General features: G+C 39.7%; 1 protein-coding gene across 10 annotated transcripts in view; it reads right to left on the minus strand.

Annotated features, from left to right (window-relative positions):
* Nucleotides 1-24,702, minus strand: part of TMEM164 (transmembrane protein 164) — a 213,860-nt gene that overhangs the window by 74,771 nt on the left and 114,387 nt on the right. For all 10 annotated transcript variants that reach the window (XM_036305182.1, XM_036305181.1, XM_036305178.1 and 7 more), the window contains one exon: nucleotides 16,804-16,870. In XM_036305182.1, the coding sequence (XP_036161075.1) occupies nucleotides 16,804-16,863 (60 nt within the window). In that variant the 5' untranslated portion in view covers nucleotides 16,864-16,870. The remainder of the gene's footprint in view (nucleotides 1-16,803; nucleotides 16,871-24,702) is intronic.

A 24,702-nucleotide genomic window follows, 5' to 3' on the forward strand; every position in this document is an offset into this window, starting at 1 on the left:
AGGGAAATAGACATGAACATGAAGCCTATGCTGCTTTTTGTGTTGTAATAAAATCATTTGTTTCTGGAAAAAAAAATATGTATTGACTGGTGTGATGGGGCTGAATTCATGGAGAATGCAAGACTCTTAAAGATCAATCTTAAGATAAGGTAGCAACTACACATTCCAGGGTAGTCCCCATAATTTGGTTTGGACCAGGAACTCTAGACTCTTCTCAACCCTCTACAAACTCACATACTTTGCACTCATTTGACCAGAAAAGTACTGGCCTTTGTAGGTTGAGACACAATTTTGCCCAGATGAATTCTTCAGAAAGCTAAGGGCTGTTTTAAAACCAAACTTTTTGTGTTTTAAGTACTCTCAGGAAAGCAAAGAAACATTCTGTCCTTAGTTCAGGTCCAAATTCCAAACTATAACTTTTTTAAATAGCTCAATTTGCCAGTCACAGAAATAACTTTTCTAGGTCAATTAACACATTTCAATGTGCCAATTAGCAGGAGTGGGATTCTCAAGCCTATTTGTATTGGTGACAGCAAAGTTTCCTAAGCAGCACAAGGTGTGCCAGCAGTAAAGTTGTATTCCAAGAACATTGAGGTGATTGTGGGTGGTGAGTAGCCTCCCAAGTAATGAAGATCATTACTAACCTCTTTCACTCAATCTGAGAATTCAAAACATTCAAAAGAACCACCTAAGAAAAAAAGTACTGGGTAAAAGGGGAGGTGTGGTAAAGAAGGGACAAAAGAACTAATAATAGATCAGCATGGATACACAAGAATGGGCAATTTTAATAATGAGATAATAATGTACTCTACGCTTTCAGCCTGTTAGAAGAAAGAAGCTTGATGAAAAAAAAATCATTATCATTCTTTTCATTACTATTGTAGTAGATGGCTGCAAACACAACTAGAAGCCACACTAGTCTTTGGTTTGGGAAGGGAGCTGATCATGTGTCTTAAGTTTCTTTTCTGTTTCCAATCTCCCTTGCTCAAAACACCCTGCATTCAGAAAAAACTTCCACGGGCCATGGAGGGCAAAATAAACAGGGATGGGGATGCAGGTTGGGCACAATGCTTCATTCTGAGGGCCATATCACCAGCTTTGCAAAGTAAGAGCAGTAATTGAAAAGCTAATATGTAACCAGGTTCCCCAGGCACCCTACTTAGCTTCCACTTCTTCGCTTTCATTTTCCAGAAGGTGGTTTAGCCTGAAATGGATGTTGTTCTTTGCAAAGTCACAGGCATAAAAAAGCAACCCGGCATTACCATCAGACCAAAAAGCCACTGGCTATAACAAACAGCTTACAAATTAGGCAGCACATCTATTCTCCAAGCACTGGACTACTTACAACTTGAGCAGGGGTATCTTAATATGAGATCCATGAATGAGCTTGTAAGGAGAAAGGCAGGAGGTGGCAGTCCGAGTGTCCCTAGTGAAACTATGCAAATTGTGTTTGTGTATTTATCTAGGAAGAGTCTCTATGGTCCTATTCAGCTAGCTTCTCAAAGAAGCCTATGACCTAACTATTTCAGATGGAGTGAAGCTAAGAAACATCTCCAGCACCTTGACTCATTAGCATTCAAAACTCACCCTAAATTTCAGTCAGACAACACAAAAAGAGCTCTGAAGTCTGAATCAGGAGACCTGAGTTCTGGAGGTACCCACTTTGGCTTCTTAAGCAAGTCTTTTATCCTTCTAAATTCCTTCTCTAAGATGTAAGGTTAGACAAGAAAAGCTTTTAGCTCCTTACTCATCTAAGAATCAATAGTTCCATGGTACGTGTACCCTCCTTTCCTCTAAGAAAAAAAAATTGCCCTTAAGATGCTTCATTTGAAGCAAGAAAGAGACCTTCTCCAGAATTCTGGCAGTAAAGAGCACTTACTTGTAATAAGGGCCATCGAAATGCACATTTCTTCTTCTATGGTATCAGCTACTAAGATGGAGAATCAGGAGGAACTGGAACCTGGGCATTCTCTAGCTGGTGCCAATGAATCACAGGACAGAGTGAAACACATGGTAATTCACTGATGACCCCCAATCCTTTAGCTGACTGTGGCAAATTCCTTCAACCCTCTTGCCTCTCTCTGTATTTATATATGAGAGTGTATGTTTGGCTGTGTTCTGGCACACACTAATTAGTCTATTTTATTTTCCTTGCTTCCTCATTACTGCTAATGAGCAAAGAAAAAAAGGATTAAAAATATAAAGGGCCAAGGAGGAAGGGCAAAAGTCAAAGGCTGGCTTCCTGCCTAATTGCTAATTGGGTCATCAGGCTTAAGAAAGAATTGCCTATCTTCCTGTATCTTATTTTAAGTCAATCTAAGCTCAACTAAGGGGTTGCAAAATAAAAGTCCTGAAGGCCAAAAGTAGCCCAGGGAGTGGGGTCCAAACCATTTAAAATAACCAGACCAAAGCCAATTGCCAAGACATGTGTCCAGCACCGTGAGCTTTTCTCAGGTTCATTTTAGAAAAACACCAAACTTATTTACCAGAATGATTAAACTTGCTAGTTAAGGGAAAGCTCATTAAAGAAGTTTTGATGTTAAGAAACATTACTTTAGGGGGATCCAAGATGGCGGCTGACAGGATGACAGGCTGCAAGATAGTGTGTGAGTGAGAGAGCGAAAGGAGAGTGGGTGGACATGCGGGGAGTGTGTGTATTTGTGAGTGAGGGACAGACAGTTGGGGACTGGTGGACCAGGCTCCCCTGGCCGGGCAGCCTTTACTATTGCTGAAATCTCTCCCAGAACAGTCCGCTCTGCCGCAGAGACCATGCCATCTCTAAGGGGAGAGCAGCTTTGATAGGAAGCCCAGCCTTATCTTCAACTGAGGAGACCTCGGATACCTCCCGGGACTCTACAACCACATTGCCCAGAGACCAGTTGTCTCAGCTACGAACACACAAACACCAAGACTCCAGCCTCCCCAGCTGCAGGTGCCTATAAAGTTTGTCCAGGGGAATGCAAAGCAGCACTGAATACGCAGAAGGGCCCTGCGCAGTCTCACAGAACAGATAAGAAGGAACAGCTGAATTGAACAACATCTAGAATTGGTGAATTAAACAAAGCTGGTAAGGCAATCTGTGGATAGAAAGTTCAGAGATTGCCTAGGTAAGATCTGGGCTGGAGGGAGAAACACACCCAGTAGGGACTAGAGCAGCCGTGGGCAAACTATGGCCCGCAGGCTGGATCCGGCCCGTTCGGCTGTTCTATCCGGCCCGCGGAGCTGAAAGAGCGGAGGGTTCTCTTGCTCTCCCCTCCGCTCCTTCACCAGCAGCAGTGTTAACATGTATTAGTTCACACAAACACTCTATCCATGCTTTTGTTCCCGCTCTCCGGTCCAGTTTAAGAACCCATTGTGGCCCTCGAGTCAAAAAGTTTGCCCACCCCTGGACTAGAGTCTCAGAGGGGGACTAGAGTCTCAGAGGGAGACTGTGCTCCACCAAATCTGCAGCCCTTGGGGTCAGTGTAGCCCTCAAATGTGGAAGGGGGTCCACAGGGCTTCTGGCAGAGGGGACTCTAGATATAAGACCACAGCCATGGGAAACTGTGCCCAGAAACGCAGCCTGAAGTTCTTTACCAGCCGCACAGTGCCAGGGGAAAAAGATACGAGTTGGCATGGTTTCTTTCTCCCCCCGCCCCCACTTTTTATTTTGGTTGCTAAATCCAGTACATAGGATCTTCCAATTAAAAACACTCACCGAGACTGCTGGGGAAAATAGTTTTTGTGGAAACTGGGGATCAGAATAAGGATAGATGAGCAGGAAACCAGCTCTGGGTCAGTCCGTCACTCCAACCCAGTATTAAGTAGTGCAGGGAAAGAAGAATCTAAACACTGGATAGAGGAGCCATTTAGCCCCGGAAATTAAAACAGAAACACTGCCACCCAGGGGTTGTGTCAGAAATTGACTCTTGCCCTAGCCGGTTTGGCTCAGTGGATAGAGCATCAGCCTGCAGACTGAAGGGTCCCAGGTTCAATTCCGGCCAAGGGCACAGGCCTGGGTTGCGGGCTCGATCCCCAGTAGGGGGCGTGCAGGAGGCAGCCAATCAATGATTCTCTCTCATCATTGATGTTTCTATCTCTCTCTCCCTCTTCCTTCCTCTCTGAAATCAATAAAAATATATTTAAAAATATATACTCATTATAGGCATTTCAATATGTATTTCTAAGACATAAGGACTCTTGTTTAAAACAAAAAAAGAAAGAAAGAAATTGACTCTTGTGTAAATACAACCAAAGGCAGGCAGAGAAACAAAGTGAGCAGAGAGATCCCACTTGCTTGAAAACAAGGTTGTGGCTTATGACACAAGGGAGCGGTGGATCCCAGGGAACTTCAACACTATGCTGACTACCTGACAGGAAACAGATGTGCCAGGCAGAACAGTAGAGGAAGTGAAGGACCTTCACCACTTCACTTTATTTTTTACCTTTTACTTAAGAAGCTAAAATTATTTTGTCACTTGATTTTAATTTTTATTGTTATATTTTTATTTTTCATTATTATTGTTACTACTATTATTTTACCTTTTTAAGTTTTATTTTATTTTTTCTTTATTCTGGTATGTTCTACATTCTATTTTTATTTTTCTTTTAGCATTATTTTGTTCTATCTCCATTTTTCTTTTATGCCAACACTCTCTTCCTCACTTTTTCCGTTTTCGTCCTGTTTGTCTTACATTGATCCTGCTTTAGTTTTTCTCTATCCTTTCTTTTTACTCCCTGTTAAAAATTGATCTTACTCATATATCCAATTTCCTTTACCCTGCTCCAAGTCCATGCATATTTCTCTCTTCTCTTTATCACTAGCCAATTTATTTCCTTTTCTTTTTTTCCTTTTTCTTTCTTTTTATCTTGTTGTTGTTTTTTTGACTGTTTGTTACTTTGTTGTTGTTTTTTTCTCTTTTTTTTCTCCCTTTTTTGCTTCTGTTTTTCCTCTCCTCGCTTGTTCTCTTCTTCTACTAATAGCTTAATTAATTCCAATCACCAACTCAGGCCTATCTACTCTCTATTCTCCTTTTAGAATAATAGTTGAATACATAGATAGACAGATTAAAGAAAGGGAAAATTTATATATATATAAATTTTATATATATATATAAATTATTTATATATATATTTCTCTCTTTTCTTTTTTTTTGTATTTTGTTTATTATTTTACTTATACTACACTCATTCTCTTTCTACCTCCTCTATATTGAATTGTGGACATTTCCACATTCATTCAATTCCTTGACCTTACCTTCTGGAAATAAGCTCTGCATCCTCAGATTCAGCTGGGTGTTAGTTGTTTGGGTGTCTGTTGTTTGCATTTCTTGGATCAGTTGTTGTTTGTTGTTTTCATTCATCTCAGAGTGTTTGTTGTTTGCATTTTTTGGATTAGCTGTTGGTCTTTTGGAGTTTTCTCACCATATGCATATATTTTCCCCGTTCTTTCTTCTTCCCTTTCTTTTCTCTCTTACATTTTTCCTTTTCTCAATATAATTTTTGCACTCTTTTCTCTCCCCTAATTCTCTCTTCTCTGGTGGTTACCTTTATTTGGGGTTTTTGGTATCATGAATACATTTGTGTTTGGTGCCCTATGCATTGTGTCTTATCATGTTGTATTTTGTGTCTTTGAGTCAACGCAGGAGAAAGAGAGCTACATAACTAGACTCCCTGAGAGGAGCAAACATGGGGAAAAAAAGAAACAGCTCCCATATGAAAGAAAAGGAATCACTGAAACTGAAAGTAAACAAAATGGAGGCAAGCAATATGTCAGAGAAAGAATTCAGAGCAATGATCATAAGGATGCTAGAAAAGGATGGAAGAAAAATTCAACAGTATGTGCAAGAACCAAGAGAAAATGAAGAAGAACCAAGAAGAAGTGAAATATGACATCACTGCAATAAAAAACACAATAGAAAGCAGCAACAGTAGACTAGAATAGTGGAGGACCACATCAGTGAGCTATAAGATAAGGTATGAAGAAATACGCAAGAAGTAACTGGGGAAAAAAAACAACTTAAAAAACAGGAGGAGAACCTAATGGGATTTTCGGAAAACATACAACAAAACAACATCTGCATGATAGGGGTGCCAGAAGGATAGGAAACTGAGCAAGGAATAGAAAACCTGTCTGAAGAAATTATGACAGAAAACTTCCCTGATATTGGGAAGAAGAAAAAAGTCACACAAGTCCAAGAAGCTCACAGAGTCCCAAACAAGATGAACCAAAAAAAACCTACACCAGAAGACATTATAATTAAATTGGCAAACACCAACGACAAAGTAAAAATGTTAAAGGCTGTCAGAGAGAGACAAAAAGTTACCTACAAGAGCCCTGACTAGTTTGGCTCAGTGGATACAGCCTTGGCCTGAAGAATGGGGGGTCCTGGGTTCGATTCCGGTCAAGGGCATGTACCTTGGTTGCGGGCACATCCCCAGTAGGAGGTGTTCAGGAGGCAGCTGATGGATGTTTCTCTCTCATTGATGTTTCTAACTCTCTATCCCTCTCCCTTCCTCTCTGTAAAAAAACAATAAAATATATTTAAAAAAACAGAAAGTTACCTACAAGAGATCTCCCATCAGCCTATCAACTGATTTCTCAACAGAAACACATATGGACAGAAGGGAATGGAATGAAATATACAAAGTCATGCAAAGGAAGGGTCAGAATCCAAGAATACTGTACCCAGCAAGGCTATCAATCAAAGTTGAGGGTGAAATCAGGAGCTTCACAGACAAAAAAAGGACTAAGGGAGTTTACTACCACCAAACCAGCAATGCAAGAAATGCTGAAGGGACTGCTGTAAAAAGAAGAAATAGGACGAGAAGAAGGAACACAGGCATAAAGAACAAAAATGGTGACAAACAAATATCTATCAATAATAACCTTTAAAGGATTAAATGCCCCAATCAAAAGACATAGGGTAGCTAAGTGGATAAGGAAACATGACCCATATATCTGCTGTCTACAGGAGACCCACCTCAGAACAAAGGACTCCCACAGACTGATGGTGAAGGGATGGAAAAAGATTTTTCAGGCAAATGGAAATGAAGAAAAAAAACTGGGATAGCAATACTTATATCTGGCAAATTAGACCTCAAAATGAAGGCCATAACAAGAGATAAGGAAGGCCACTTCATAATACTAAAGGGAGTGATTCAACAAGAAGATATAACTCTGGTAAACATATATGCACCCAATACAGGAGCACCCAAATACATAAAAAACTTCTGGAGGATATAAAGAGATTGGAGAGATTGACAGCAATACAGTCATAGTAGGGGACTTTAATACCCCACTAACATCACTGGATAAATACTTTAAACAAAAATCAGCAAAGAAACATTAATCCTAAATGACTCACTAGATCAGATGGAATTAATTGACATCTTCAGAACATTTCACCCTGAAGCCACAAAATATACATCCTTCTCAAGCGCACATGGGTCATTTTCAAAGACAGACTACATATTGGGACACAGGCAAAGTCTCTTCAAATTCAAGAAGACAGAAATCATATCATATATCTTTTCAGATTATAATGACATAAAATTAAAAATCAACTACAATAAAAACAATGAAAAAATTCAAACACCTGGAGGTTAAATAGCATGCTCCTAAACAATGACTGGTTTACCAAAGAGATCAAAGCAGAAATAAAAAGCATCATGGCAACAAACGACAATGAAAACACAACAATCCAAAATCTATGGGACACAGTGAAAGCAGTCCTGAGAGGGAAGTTCATAGCTCCACAGGCCTACCTCAGAAAACAAGAAAAAATGGTAATAAATTATCTAACCCTACAACTCAAAGAGTTAGAAAGAGAGCAACAAGAAAAGCCCAGCGTACACAGAAGGAAGGACATAAATACCAGAACAGAAATAAATGACATAGAGACCAATAAAACAATAAAAAGATTAACAAAACCAAGAGCTGGTTCTTTGAAAGGATAAAAAAAAAGATTGATGAACCTCTAGCAAGGCTCACCAAGAAGCAGAGAGGACCCAAATAAAATCAGAAATGAAAGAAGTGAAGTAACAATCCATTCCACAGAAATACAAAGGATTATGAAAAAATACTATGAACAACTCTATTCCAAAAAAATGGACAACCCAGACTAAATGGACATATTCTTAGAAAAATACAATCTCCCAAAACTGAATCAGGATGAATCAAAAAACCTGAATAGGATGATAACTACCGAAGAAATTGAAGAAGTGATCAAAAATCTTCCAGTAAACAAAATTCCTGGACCAAACAGCTTTACAGGGGAGTTCTACCAAGCATTCAAAGACAAACTAAAACCTATCCTCCTCAGACTATTCCAAAAAATTCAAGAGGAAGCAAAACTTCCAAGCTCATTCTACAAAGCCAGCAATACCCTAACTCCAAAACCAGAAAAGACACCACAAAAAAAGAGAACTACAGGCCAATATCCTTGATGAACATAGATGCTAAAATCCTCAACAAAATTCCAGCAAATCAGATTCAGCATTACATTACAAATATCATACAGCATGACCAAGTGGGATTTATTCCAGGGATGCAAGGATGGTACAATATCCGTAAATCAATAAATGGGATACATCACATAAACAAACTGAGAGACAAAAATCACATAAGCTTATCAATCAATGCAGAAAAAGCACTTGAAAAAATCCAACATCCTTCCTTGATAAAAACTCTCAGCAAAATGGGAACAGATGGTTCATACCTCAACATAATAAAAGCCTTATATGACAAACCTACAGCCAACATCATACTCAATGAGCAAAAACTAAACTCATTTTCCCTGAGAACGGGAAAAAGACAGGGATGCCCACTTTCACCTCCTCTCCTGTTCGATATAGTACTGGAAGTGCTAACCACAGTGATCAGACAAGAAGAAGAAATAAAAGGCATCCAAATTGGAAAAGGAGAATTAAAACTGTCCTTATTCACAGATGACATGATACTATACATAGAAAACCCCAAAGACTCCATCAAAAAACTATTAGACCTAATAAATGAATTCAGCAATGTAGCAGGATACAAAATTAACACCCAGAAATCTATGGCCTTTTTATACATCAATAATGAACTAACAGAAAGAGAAATGAAAAAAAAATCCCATTTACCATTGCACCAAAAAAATTTAAGATTCCTAGGAATACACTTAACTAAGGAGTTAAAAAACCTGTACTCGGAAAACTACAGGCCATTGAAAAAAAAGATAGAGGAAGACATAAACAGATGGAAGAACATACCATGTTCATGAATTGGTAGAATCAACATCACTATAATTTCCATTCTACCCAAAGCAATCTATAGATTCAGTGCAATCCCCATTAAAATACCACTGGTATACTTCAAAGATCTAGAATATACTCTCCAAAAATTCATCTGGAATAAAAAAGATCCCAAATAGCCACAGCAATCCTGAGAAAGAAGAATAATGTTGGAGGGATCATAATACCACATATCAAGCTATATTACCAAGCCACAGTTCTCAAAACTGCCTGTTACTGGCATAAGAACAGACATATAGACCAATGGAACAGAACAGAGAACCCAGAAATCGACCCAAGCCATTATGCTCAATTAATATTTGACTCAGGAGGCAATACAATGGAGTCAAGACAGTCTCTTCAATAAATTGTGTTGGGAAATTTGGTCAGATACATGCAAAAAAATGAAACTAGATCACCAACTTACACAAAACTAAACTCAAAATGGCTAAAGGACTTAAATGTAAGACAGGAAACCATAAAAATCCTACAAGACTCCATAGGCAGCAAAATAGCAGACATGTCATAGCAATACTTTTACAGACACAGCTCCTAGGCCAATGGAGTCTAAGGAGAAAATAAACAAATGGGACTACATCAAAATAAAAAGCTTCTGCACAGCAAAAGAAACCATCAACAAAACAACAAGACAGCCCACTGCATGGGAGAACATATAAGGTGTACCAATTAAAAATGCGAACTTTTTAATCAAAGCAAACACGATAATTTCAAGAGATATATCAAAAGTGCTTTATTCAAAGTAATGTTCATCACTAGCTACACATTTCCCCCATCTTTCAGGTATTTGGTGAATACTGTCCCAATAGAACTTTTCTTGTTTTGAGGCAAACCATTCAGAGACCCAATTTTCCACATCTTTGTATGTTTTGAAGTGCTAAAGTATGATGAAATGCCATCGATTGGAAAAAGTGGTAATCTGAAGGAGCAAGGTCTGATGAATACAACGTGTGCATTAATACTTCCCAGGCAAGATATTTTAAAGTGTCTTTAACTGGTTTTGAAATGTGTGATGGTGCGTTATCATGAAGCAAAATTACTTTGCTGTGTCTTCTAGAACATTCTGGTTGTATCATGATCAAAGCGTGGTTCAAATTGATTGTTGTCGGTAGCGATCAGTTTAGAAGCTCATAATACACCACACCTTCCTGATCCCACTAAACACAGAGCATTGTCTTCTTTCCGAAGAGATTTGGCCTTGCAGTCAATGTTCATGGTTGACCTGGATCAACCCATGATTTTGTGCATTTGGGATTCTCAAAATAAATCCACTTTTCATTGCCAGTCACAACTTGATGCAAAAAAAGACTTTCTTTGGTGCCATCGAAGAAACATTTTACTGATGACTTTTCGGTTTTCCATTTGTCTTTCATTCAGTTGATGTGGCACCCATTTGCCTTCCTTTAAAGTCTTTCCCATTGCTTGTAAATGACTGGAGATTGTTTGCTGAGCAATGTTTAATCTTTCTGCAAGTTGTTTTTGAGCCTGACACGCATCTTCACCCAATAATGCTTGTAATTGTTGGTTTTCAAACTTTTTTGGTTTACCTGGACGTTCTTTATCTTTCACATTGAAATAATCACTTTTAAAGCATTTAAACCAGCGTTCACAAGTATCTTGAGATGGAGCATATTCACCATAAGCTTCCCGAAGTGTACAATAACTTTCAGCAGCACTTTTCTTCAAAATAAAGCAATGAATTAAAATTTCCCACAAATGCTCTTCTTTTGGCATGAAATTTGACGTTTTTAAGCATAGAAATATCTATGCTGTTAACACGTTCAGAAAATTTGATATATAAAGTTTTGAAGTTTGCTGTCAATACAACAAAATAGCATACATATCAAATCGCATATGTATCAACATATGTGTAACTCCATTTATTGAAAAAAAAATCCACATTATTTACTGGTACACCTAGTATTTTCCAATGATATTTTAGATAAGGGTTTAATCTTTAAAATTTAAAGAGAACTCATACAACTTAACAATGAGAAGATAAATGATCCAATAAAAATTGGCAAAGGACCTAAATAGACACTTTTTGAAAGAGGACATACAGAAGGCTGAGAGACATATGAAAACATGCTCAAAGTCACTAATCATCTGAGAGAAGCAAATCAAAACAATGAGATACCATCTCACACCTGTCTGAATGGCTATCATCAACAAATCAACAAATGACAAGTGCTGGTGAAGATGTGGAGGAAAAGGAACTCTCATACACTGCTGGTGGGAATTCAGACTGGTGCACCCACTGTGGAAGACAGTATGGAGTTTCCTCAAAAAGTTAAAAATGGAACTCCCGTTTAACCCAGTAATCCCACTTCTAGGCCTATATCCCAAGAAACCAGAAACACCAATCAGAAAGGATATATGCATTCCTATGTTCATAGCAGCACAATTTATCATAGTGAAGATCTAGAAACAGCCTAAGTGCCCATCAGTAGATGAATGGATTAGAAAACTGTGGTACATCTACACGATGGAATACTATGCTGCTATAAAAAAGAAGGAATTCTTACCATTTGCAACAGCATGGATGGAACTGGAAAGCATTATGCTAAGTGAAATAAGCCAGTCAATGAAAGAAAAATACCGCATGATTTCACTCATTTATGGATAATAAAGACCAGTATAAACTGATGAACAAAAATAGATACAGAGGCAGAACAGCATCGAACAGACTGTCAAACTACAGTGGGAAGGATGGGGAGGGTTGGGGGGCAGGAGGGGGAGTAAGAGATCAACCAAAGGACTTGTATGCATGCATATAAGCATAACCAATGGACATAAGACACTGGGGGGTAGGGGAGGCCAGGGGATTGTCAAGGGGGGGGGGAAGGAGACATATGCAATACTCTTTGTAATACTTTAAGCAATAAAACAAAATTTAAAAAAAAGAACCCTGGCATATATGGTGACTAAAAATGAGTTGACTTGGATGATGGGCAATATATAGATCTTGTAACATAGAAATTTACACCTGAAACCTATTTGATCCTATTAACAATGTCACCACAATAAATTTAATAATAAATAGGTAAATAAATAAAAAAAGAAATTATATATGCACCCCTATGTTCATAGCAGCACAATTTGTCACAGCTAAAATATGCAAACAATCTAAGTGCCCATCAGCAGATGAGTGGATTAAAAAACTATGGTACATCTACACAATGGAATAATATGCTGCTATAAAAAAGAAGGAACTTTTACCATTTGCAACAGCATGGATAGAACTGGAGAGCATTATGCTAAGCGAAATATGCCAGTCGGAGAATGATAAATATCACATGATCTCACTTATATGTGGGATATAATGATCAACATAATTTGATGAACAAGAATAGATCCAGAGACAAATGGCAGGGGAGGAGTGGTTAGAGAGCAACCAAAGGACTTATATACATGCATATTAGCATAACCAATGGACACAGACACTGGGGTGGTGGGGGCTTGCCTGGGTGGGAATGGCTGGGGAGGGGGGGGTCAAGTGGGGGAAAAAGGAGACATATGTAAAACTTTACACAATAAATAAAAAAAGACAGCTGAAAGCTAAAAAAAAAAGGTAACATTACTTTAACATTCTTGATAAGCTGGTTGACTACAGCTTGACATTTACTTGGAAAGTATTAGGTATTATAACAAATATAGCAAATGTGCCATGAGAGAGGGGAAGAAGGGGAAAGGGAAAAAGGAAAGGAGGGAAGGAGAAGAAAGAAAGGGAGGAGGAGAGAGAAACATTGTTTTCTGTATAGAGTAGGAAAGCTGTTAAGAATTGACTTGTATACCCCCTCCAATTCATATGCTGAAGCCCTAATCCCTGGTACCTCAGAGTGTGACTATATTTGGAGATAGAGTGAGGCCATCACGGTGGACCCTAATCCAATCTGACAGGTGACCTTATAAGAAGAGGAAATTTGGATACAGAGAGAGACACCAAGGGTATGTGTACATAGAGGAAAGACCATATGAAGAGGCAGCAAGAGGGTGGCCCTCTGCAAGCCAAGGAGAGAGGCTTCAGAGGAAAACAACCCTACTAGCACCTTGATCATGGGGATAATATGAGTACCTTATCTCATAAGTGTATTGTGAAGATTAAATAAACTAGTCAATGGAAAGGACTTAGAATAGTACCAGACACATAGTAAGCACTCAAGTGTCAGCTGCTGTTGTTGTTATTGATGTAAAGAGGGCTAAGGAAACATAAGCAGGCTAAGGGAAGCTATATACCTTTGGTGTAACACAATATTGATTGAATGAAAACATCACCACCAGCATTCTGACTTCAGGTATGTGAATGGGCCTGTTGAAGCCTTTATTTTCAACCTTGCACAATGGGAATCATAACATCTGTTTAATTCTCAGTAGTTCTGCAAGGAGACTATTTAGGCTTTTCTCAGGGGAAAGGACCCACTAAGAGGAGAGATATAGGTGACCTAATTAGAGGAACCACAGCCACCTCAACTGATGGCAGAGGCTATTTGGCCAAAGTTGTGGGCTAGATGCACTCACATTCAAGATCACTAACTCTATGAATAATTTTCTGGTATGCCATTTGTTCCTTGAATCTGATAGAGCTGCTAAAAAAAAATGGAGAAAGAGAGCAGACTTCTCTCTTCCTGACCTGGGAATCTCCTGAGAAAACAGTAGCAGGGTGATTCGAGAGATGGAATAAGATAGAACTGGATACACTTCCCTGTCTTAGCAGGTTACCTCCACAGGCAGGGAGTAACTTGAGCACCAGCACTGCTCCACAAACCTGAGCCAGTAAGAAATGTGTTTTCAATTTGTTTGATTTACACCATTCTTGGGCATTATCCTCTATAGCTCTGAGACCAAGTAAGGAGTTCTAATTCTACAGTTCACCATGAGAAGTCAAGTCAGTCACATAGTATGGGGAAATGCAGAAGGGAGGGCAAAGGTACCTATGTTAGCAGCCTTGCCTGCGGATCCCAGCTAACAGGAGAAGACTGAACTTAATGTGCCAGGCCTATTATGACAGAGACAATACAGTAAGTCCTCATTTAACATCTTTGATAGGTTCTGCAACTCTAAGCAAAATTATGTATAATGAAACCAATTTTGCCATATCCATTCATATAAACAGGAGTTAAGTTCCTACAACATCTCAAGAAAACGATGTTGTTCAAGGATGTGTTATATGGCCTGCCCTCTTTCACCGTGGTGTTTCCAGCTTCTGGAGGTTGAATGGTCAACCTATAAGGTGCTTTGTGCTCTTTGGAAGAAAGGAGCCAGGCCATATAAGCCACCTGGGGAATCTGTTAAAATGCAGATTTTGATGCAGTGGGTCTTCTGAGGTGGGTCCTGAAATTTTGCATTTCTAACAAGCAGCAGCCACCTGAAGCTGATCATCAGACCACACTTTGAGTTACACACAAAGTAACTTAGAATTTTTAGTGACACTGATTTTCCAAGACTGGTCTGAGGGCTCATGCAATAAGCATTCCCTGGCATTACCCCAGACCCTCTCTATCAGACTTTCTGGGGATGGGGTCTGCCAAACCTCTTTTTTTTAAAAAAAAAAATCTTGACCCAAGGATATGTTTTTATTGATTTGAGAGAGGAAGGGAGAGGGAGGGAGGGAGAGAGGGAGGGAGGAAGAGAAAGAGAAAGAGAGAAAGAAATGAAAGAAACATCTATGTGTGAGAGAAAACATTGATCAGTTGCCTCCCATAGACACCCCAACCACGGGATTGAACCCACAACCTAGATATGTGCCCTGACCAGAATCAAACCTGATACCTTCTTGTGCATGGGACTACACTCCAACCAACTGAGCCACCATCCAGGACTGGCAAACCTCATTTTTCAGCCATTCCTTTAGGTTATTGCTATGGACATTGTTTCAGAACCATTGCACAAAATCAGTGGCTCTAACTGCAGCTCCATGTTAGAAGGGACTTTTTAAAATACTGTACCCAGGCTGCATCACAGGCCAAAAATTCAGAACTGTAATCTGAGGCATTGGGGAGGGAGACAGGGCATCAAAAATTTTTAATTGTTTTATTTGTCAGTTTGTTTGTTTTTTTCCAGCACCCCTAGGTGAGCCTAGAACATACTGGGAGTTCAAAACCACTGCTTAAATGAATAATTTTCCTTTTAATTTCTATTGATGTATAATATGCATCTAGAAAATTATGACAATCATAAGAATATACATGAGTATTTGTGGAGAGGGAGTGACTAAATTCTCAGAGAGAGTGCGAGTATAATTGTGGTCATAGGATCTGGAGGCTTAAGCTCCCATGTGTGCATGTGTGTGTGCATGCACACGTGTGTATGCATGTGTGTGGGTGCATGTGTGTGTGTAACTCCCTGAATGTCAGTTTCTTTGTGACAAAAGGCTATAATACTTGCTCTATCTAAATTACACAACTGTTATGTGAAAATACCTTGTAAACTATGTTATCTAAAGAGGAAAAATTATCATCTTGAGATTTAAACTGTGATCTTAATGCATGAGGCAAACTTAAATCATGCAAATGAAAAGCAAAAGGAAGAATTTATCAGTGATTTCTTCCCTGTGCTTTCTAACATTGCCTACTAATCCCTCTGCATTCCCACATGTGGGACTCTGAGGATGCGGCCCTGCTACCCAGCTCTGCAGCTCTAGCTTCTCTCTCTGCTGGTTTATCACTCAGCTTCCTGCCACAGTGGGATTCTACCTGCTGGCCACAGAGGATGTGTGTGGCCCAGACTTCCCTGTGGGTTTGGACGAATGAGGAAGGAATCTAATTCTTGCCCAACGGGGTCCTAGGCAAAGCAGATAGGCTTTGAAACTTCCCAGCAGATTATCTTGGTTCAATGTGACTGAGTTCACACTAGAGACCCTTAGAAACATCTGGAAGCCTCTGTTTAATGGGTGGGGTCCCCAGTCTCCCTTCTCTCTACCAAATCTCTCCAAAAGCTTCTGTAGGCTTTTTGGTCTGTCCTGATTCTGGCCTAAACCACTATTGCAAGCCTCAGAGTTCCACAAAATGCTCCTATTTCCATCATGTTCCACTGATCCATAAAGGGCTGCATCAAATCTCAAAATTACTAGTAAATACAGTTGATCCTTGAACAACACAGGGGTTAGGGATGTGACGCCCCCCATGCAGCCAAAAAAATCCATGTATAACTTTTGACTCCCCCAAAACTTAACTAATAGCCTACTGAAGCCTAACCAATAACATAAACAGTCAATTAACACATATTGTGTATGTTTTATGTATAAAATATTGTTTTCTTACCATAAAGTAAGCTAGAGAAAAGAAAATGTTATTAAAATCATAAGGACAAGAAAATACATGTACAGTACTGTATGTTATTTATTTTTAAAAATCAACATATAACTGGACCTGCACAGTTCAAACCTATGTTATTGAAAGGTAAAGTATATGTAGATATTATTTTAACACTCACATGTGCACATGAGCTAAGGATGAGGACAAGCAATGCAAAATGAAGTAGGAAGCAAATGCTGCTTTGTATGTTGCTCGCATGCTCCTAGAAGAAACTACTTACCAGCCGGGTATTTACCACAGGAAACAGCAAGGCCAGAAGAGCTCCATTCAACATGTGCATCTGTAGCCTGGAGGAGAAGAAAAGTAAAGTCTAGGTCACATACAGACTCTGATGGAGAGGCAGACAGGTTATGCCACACCATATGGGAGAGAATGTAAACAATGGCTGTCCATGTAAAAGAGCATTGGAGTTGGCACATGTGCACTATAAATGAGAAGCTGCATATTTTGTATTAACTGAAATGTTCTAAAGAGCATCATCACTGCCTCAAAATCCCCCAAACACATTTGGAACAAACTTTGGTTATAATACTTCATTACATGTTGAGCTCTGATCTCCCAAATCATCCAGTCAGCCCCAATCTATGGCTTCACCTACTGCAGCTCAGACAACATTAGAAAGGGAAGCTGCAGTGTCCAAGTGCTCTGTTATTACAGTAGAGACCTATTTCTTATAACAGAGTTGCTTATTTATGGGACTATGTCCAATCCTTTTCCCCAAATGGCAACCTGGACATAAAAAAGCCAGTACAACCCAGAGGGCCGACTGCAGTGCTTTGCAAACTGTTCCCCCGCCTTCTTAGAAATGCTTTTAGGGGCTGCTACAGAAGGTGGTGAGGGCAGAAGTGGCAGCCTTCCAGCCTTCCTTTGATCTATTTTATATATTGGTATATGTGACTTCAAAGGAAGGGATGGCAGAGAGAAGGTGGTCACTTCAGCATCGTGTAGTGATACTGCTTCCCAATAACAAACTTGTTAAAACACACACTAGAAATCCCTTATAATTCAAGAACAACCACATCAGAAACAAACTATACTTGCAAAGGGCTCTGAAGACAGATTTAAATAGCTTTCTCTATGATTACAAGAAAATGGTCCTTTACTACTAAGAGAGAAGTAAAGAATGACAGTCTGTTCTTCCTAAAGAAAAGCTGATTTGATGAGTCACACATAACCACCGCTGAGTCAACATGCCTCCTAGATCTCGAGTCTCTCCCTCCCGCTCTCCCTCTCTCACTCCCTTAATCTCTTACACACACACACTAACACATCGGCCCTGAGATACCAGGATTTCTCCTATACCAGGAATATAAAAGCAGTCCATACCTTGAAGACCCCTAGGACATTAACTCTTCTCTTGGAGCTCACAGATGTGTGCCTAAGATTAACAGAAGTTAAAAGTAGACCCAAGGGAATAACACAGAAGCCCCAAGCCTACTTTTCATTTCTCCCAGTGTGTTTCTTAACTGCTGTTCTTGTTGCCAAAGCCAAAATGACAGTGATGATGCACACTTAACATATTCTAGGAAAGTATCTAATTAACTCTTTACATAAACATCATTGCTTAATTTTTACAGCAATCTCATGAGATAAGGTATAATTACTTTCCCCATTTTGTTGATGAGAAAACCAGATTCAAAGAAGCAAAGTGACCTGGTAAACAACACACTTAAGGGCCAAGATTCAAACCCAGGTTTATCTGACTCCAGTCTCCAAACTCTTATATCCCTCTCGCTGCTTTCTATCAGAGCCTTCCTGTACCATCCCTTGCAAAAATGACCTCTGGCAGAGAGTTGGGGATGCTCCTTTTTCCTTTTGGCTTCAGGGGTTCTCTCTGCCACCTCCAACATCCACTGCCCAAGGTTTAATATGCTTTCAGGGAATGACCAAGAAGAGAATGCTCCTAAGTCATGGCAGGCTATCACAGTCCTATAGTTCACCAAGACTTGGCTTGGTCCATCAAAGGGAGGAAGCACACCAATACAATGCCACTCCTAACTCCCAAGGCTGGCCAGGTCACAATGTTTTTACAACAGGGTCATAGGGATACTGCATGCTCTGAGAAACTGACTGCTGAAAACTCTGGCTCAAGCCTCAGTGCCCAGACCAGGGGTCATTGCCAGCCATCCTAGGCCTCAGGTGAAGTAGAGTCTGGCCTAAGTCTTCCCCTCCTATGTGACAGACACAGCATAACACTCTGTATAATGTACTCAGCATAAGGGTCAGTGGTGCCAGTCTTTGCCATTTGCCTTAAATGCTGGCATTTACACAAGGCCAATTAGAAATTGGGGAACCAAATGTTGAATCTTGAGGATGATGAAACTGGATTGTGGAAGGCCAAAGATAAAGAAGATAAAACCAACATCAAGATTTAAAAAACTGATAAGCCCTAACCAGTTTGGCTCACTGGATAGAGCATCGGGCTGGGGACTGAAGGGTCCCAGGTTCGATTCTGGTCAAGGGCATGTACCTTGGTTGCGGGCACATCCCCAGTGGGGAGTGTGCAGGAGGCAGCTGATCGATGTTTCTCTCTCATCAATGTTTCTAACTCTCTATCCCTCTCCCTTCCTCTCTGTAAAAAATCAATAAAATATATATATAAAAAAATAATAAAAAACTGATAAATTTCCTAGATATAGACAGGATTTGTTCTGAGTCCTCAAAAATTCAGTTTCACAAGTTACATACATGCTAAAGAATTATACAAAACACATAAAAAGATCTTGCATATCAATAATTACAAAAATACCTAACATGTATTGAGCATTTCAATATGCCAATCACCGGGCTAATTATTCAAATGCATCATCTCATTTAATCCTCACAGGTTTTATTATAATTATCTTCTTCAATTGCATAGCTGAGATAACCAAAATACTAAGTGATTAAGTGACTTGCCCAAGATCATACACAGGTTTCCTCAAGTTTCAAGTTTATGCTTTGCCACTGTACCCTGCTTTAAATCCATGACATGATCATTACACATGTTCAGTGTGTGTGTATGAGAGAGAGAGAGAGAGAGAGAGAGAGAGAGAGAGAGAGAGAGAGAGAGAATGAGTGAGAGTGTTAGACTACAAGCCACGTAGGAAAAAATTCTGGGCAGGGAGGGTCATGCTGAAAGACACTAGAACCCCTTGTGTCTTTTGTGGTAAAACTGTCCCAATTACACAGTGCAAATGCCCCCTACTGACCCAGGGCACAGTCTAACAGGTAAGCAACTGACCACATCAGAGGACATGGCTTTTGATTTCACTTTACACCCACCTCCAGCCTGACACCCACATTTCTACTGGGTATGACAAATGGATAATGGGCCACTAGAAGGTCCTGCGAGAGTTTCCTCATTTGCACAATGGAAACATAATAGTACCAACTCCAGATTATTATAAAGAGTCAATATGTATAAAGTACTCAGAAAAGTACATGGTACATAGTAAGACACATGGTACATAGTAAGATACATGGTATAGTAAGACAGAGTCACTTACTGGCCTAGTGACTCTGAACAAGTCACTTAAAATATGTGTGTCAGTTTCCTCAATATTAAAATAGGTCTAATAATAGTACCTGGCTGAAATGGTTGCTGGGAGAATTTAATGAGATATGGTTACATAAAGTGATCAACCTAGTGGCTAGGCATAGTATGCATTTAATACATGATAGCTATTATTATCTTTAATAAAGTAATGCAAACAAATGTCACATTATTATTCATAACTACAAATAAAGCTGTCAAAGCCTTCTTGTGATTATTTACATTTCAATTTAGCACTTGATTACAACCAAAAACCAAAAGATATGGAATACATGACAAACTGTACAAGTGGCTACAAAGGCAAATCCATAGAGAAGAATTCTCAAAGGAAATTATATAATCCTAGAGGCCCAGTGCACACTGTGCACTGGTGAGGCCCTTTGGCCTGGCCTGCAGGGATCAGCCTGGCCTGCGGGGATCGGGCTGAAACCGGCTCTCCGACATCCCCAAGGGGTCTTAGATTGTGAGAGGGCGGTTCTCAGGTGACGCACCCTGGAATCGGGCTCCCTCCTCTCTGGGTCCAGGGTGCAGGTGTAGCAGATTCAGGGCCGAAAGTGTCCCAGCAGCAACCTAACTCATGGCTGATTCCGCGAGGAATCGGGCTCCTTCCTCTACTGGCTGGAGCATCTGCCCCCTGGTGGTCATTGCGCATCATAGCTACCAGGCGAACAGTCAAATGGTAGGATGGTTGCTTAGGCTTTTATATATGTAGATTATGAACTGCACAAAAATAAAGTACAACATATCAAAAAGGATAAAATATTTAATTATTACATTAGAAAAAAAGGAATGGTCTCAAATCAGGAACCCAAACTTCCACCTTAAGAATCCACAAGAAAAGACCAAATTAACTCAAAGCAAGCAGAAGAAATGAAATAAAGATAAGGATGAAACAAATGAAATTAAAAACAAAAACAATAGAGAGTATCAATAAAACAAAAAGTCTGTCTTTAAAAAAATCAAAAAAATTAATAAAACTCTAGACAGAATAAAATGAATAAAAAGAGAGAAGAAATAAAGTACCAATATCAGAAGGGAATGAAGGGATATCACTACAGACCCCCAGGAAATTAAAGGAATAATAAGTGGGATACTATGAAGATTTCTATGCACATAAAATTTGAGAACTTAGATAAAATGGCAAATTTCCACTGAAACCACAAATTACCAAAACTCATGCTCGATAAAGTAGATAACCCGATTACAGAAATTACAGAAATTGAATTCATACTTAAAATCTTCTAAATAAGAAATCCACAGACCTAGATGGTTTCAGTGATCAATTCTATCAAATATTTATAAAATGTCCAGGAAAGAAAAGGAGGGAAACATTTCTCAACTCCTTTTATGAGATTATTATTAACCAGATACCAAAACCACACATAGAATGTACCAACAAAGGAGGAGCAGAAAGAAAACTAAGACTAATCTAATATCCTTCATGAATGCAGACACAAAAATCCTCAATAAAATGTTAAATATAATAAAATATAAAAATAATAAATATTTGATCACCATGTGGGGTTTGTCCTTATAATAAAAGGTTGATTTAATATTTGAAATTAAGTTAATAAAATCCCTCAAATTAACAGTTTAAAGAATTAAAAAAGTATATAATCATATTAATTGATATAAAAAAGAAATTTCTCAAAATTCAACATCAATTCATGATAAAAATACCAACAAACTGGAAATAGTAGGGAATGTCCTCAACCTGATAAAGGGTATCTAAAAAATATTACTTGCCCACACATCATACTAAATGATGAAAGCCATACCGTGTTCAAGGATTGAAAGTCTCTACATAGCAATGATGTCAACTCTTACCAAAATGATCTAAAGATTCAATGCAATTATGATCAAAATCCCATCAAGATATTTTGTAGATACAGGTAAACCAATTCCAAAACGTATTTGGAAGGGTAAGGAAAGTAAAATAACTAAAATTATTTCAAAAATGAGGAAGAAAGATGAAGAAATCGCACTACCTGTTTATAAGGTTTACAATGTAAAGTTACAGCAATCAAAACAATGCAATACTGGCTAAGAAAAGATATTGAGCAATGAAACAGAATAATCCAAAAAGAAATCTTCACTGATATAAGTCATTTGACTTTTCACAATAGTGGAAAAGCAATTCAATGGAGAAGACATGGCCTCTTCAAAGGAGGGTATTAGAAAAATTGTACATTATATGTAATACTAGAGGCCCGATGCATGAAATTCATGAATGGGGGGGGGGGGCCACCTGCACCCTCTCCAACCTGGGGGCCCTCGGGGGATGTCCAACTGCCAGTTTAGGCCCGATCCCTATCACAATACGGAACCTCTGGCTCCTAACTGCTCACCTACCTGCCTGCTCTAACCACTCTGCCTGCCTGCCTGATCCCCCTAACTGCCCTCCCCTGCCAGCCTGGTTGCCCCTATTAACTTTTTTTAAAAATCTTATCCCCTTCACAAATTGTATTTGACTTTCTTATTAGCTTCTTGCTGTCACAATTTTTCTCTCTCCTTTATGTAACACTTTTTCCTACTGACTCATTTATAAACTTTTCTTTCCTCCTTATTTCCTACTTCTATTTCATCATCCTCTTTCCCATCTTTCTCCTAACCTCTCTCCCTCCCCACATTCCTTCTTTCCTTTATCTTTACTCCTTCCCTCCCTCCCCTTTTCCTTCTTTCTCACCTTAATTTTTTTCTTCACATCCTCCGTTTAAACCTGCTCTGCTCCCTCGCCCATTTCTTCCTTATCCCATTCTCCTTTTAAGCTCTACTAGCTCCCCTTTAAAACTTTTCTTCCCTCCCTCTTTCTCATCCACATCCTTCTCTACTTACTTCCACTGTTTTAATATCTATCTACCTGCCTAATTATTCACTATTATTTATCTTTTTTTCTTTTCTGACTCTTACTTTTAAATTCTGTCCCCAGTACACAACTATATTTGATTTTCATTATAGCTCCTACAGTTCACTCATACAGCTTCTTTCCTTCTTTAATTCTCACTACTGACTCCTTTATAAAGTTCTTCCCTCCCTCCTTCCCTTCTTAAAGCTTCTGTTGCGGGGGGGGGGGGGGGGCAGGGAGGGGCTCTAACTTGCAGCCCAGGCTCAGCCCCGGCCAGGCGTTCACCACCCCCACTTCCCTGGCCTCCTCACCACTGTCCTGCTCCCATTCCCTGCCCAGGGCACCTGGCCCAGCAAGGGTGGCCAAGGCCGGCACAGCCGGGTGCTGCTGCACAGAGCAGGAGCGCCTCCGCCCAGAAGGCCTCGGACAGTCCTCCACTCCATTCTGGACCATGGGTGCCTCCCTGCTGCCAGCCACCACTGCCCTCCTCCCGCCTCTGGCTGGGGCTTCCCACTCCATGCCATCTGCACCCTCGCCAGGCGCACCTGCTCTGCCCTCTCCCTCCCTCCCCCCCCCCCCCCCCCCGCAGTCACTACCCCCTTCCGCATGTAGTTTCCTTCCCTTTTCCATTCCTGCGCCTATCTTATCCTATCCTACCCCAGGCCTTGCAGCTGCCTGGGGGGGGGGGGGACGACACAGCCTGTTGATCCGGTCATGACATTATACTGTAAAGGACAAATTTGCATATTCCTCTATTATTAGATTAGATACTAGGTGTACCAGTTAATAATGGCAGATTTTATAATCAAGGAAAACACGATAATTTCAAGAGATATATCAAAAGTGCCTTATTCAAAGTAATGTTCATCACTAGCTACACATTTCCCCATCTTTCAGGTATTTGGTGAATACTGTCCCAATAGAACTTCTCTTGTTTTGAGGCAAACCATTCAGAGACCCAATTTTACACTTCTTTGTACATTTTGAAGTGCTGCTCAGAAAGTGCGTGTGCCATCAATTGGAACAAGTAGTAATCTGAAGGAGCAAGGTCTGATGAATACAATGCATGCATTAATACTTCCCAGGAAAGATCTTTTAACATGTCTTTAACTGGTTTTGAAATGTGTGATGGTGCGTTATCATGAAGCAAAATTACTTTGCTGTGTCTTCTGGCCCATTCCGGTCATTTCACGATCCAAGCGTGGCTCAAATTGATTATTTGTGGTTGGTAGTGATCAGTATTAACGGTTTCACCTGGTTTTAGAAGCTCATAATACAACACACCTTCCTGATCCCACCCAACACAGAGCATTGTCTTCTTTCCGAAGCGATTTGGCCTTGCAGTCAATGTTGATGGTTGACCTGGATCAACCCATGATTTTGTGCATTTGGGATTCTCAAAATAAATCCACTTTTCATTGCCAGTCACAATCTGATGCAAAAAAGACTTTCTTTGGTGCTGTTGAAGCAACATTTTACTGATGACTTTTTGGTTTTCCATTTGTCTTTCATTCAGTTGATGTGGCATCCATTTTCCTTTAAAATCTTTCCCATTGCTTGTAAATAACTGGAATTGTTTGCTAAGCAACGTTTAATCTTTCTGCAAGTTGTTTTTGAGTTTGATACACATCTTCATCCAATAATGCTTGTAATTGTTGGTCTTCAAACTTTGTGGTTGACCTGGACTTTTGTTGTCTTTCACATCGAAATCATCACTTTTAAAGCATTTAACCCTTTGA

The sequence above is a fragment of the Myotis myotis genome, unplaced genomic scaffold (assembly GCF_014108235.1).
Source record: "Myotis myotis isolate mMyoMyo1 unplaced genomic scaffold, mMyoMyo1.p scaffold_m19_p_4, whole genome shotgun sequence".
Classification (NCBI taxonomy): Eukaryota; Metazoa; Chordata; class Mammalia; order Chiroptera; family Vespertilionidae; genus Myotis; species Myotis myotis.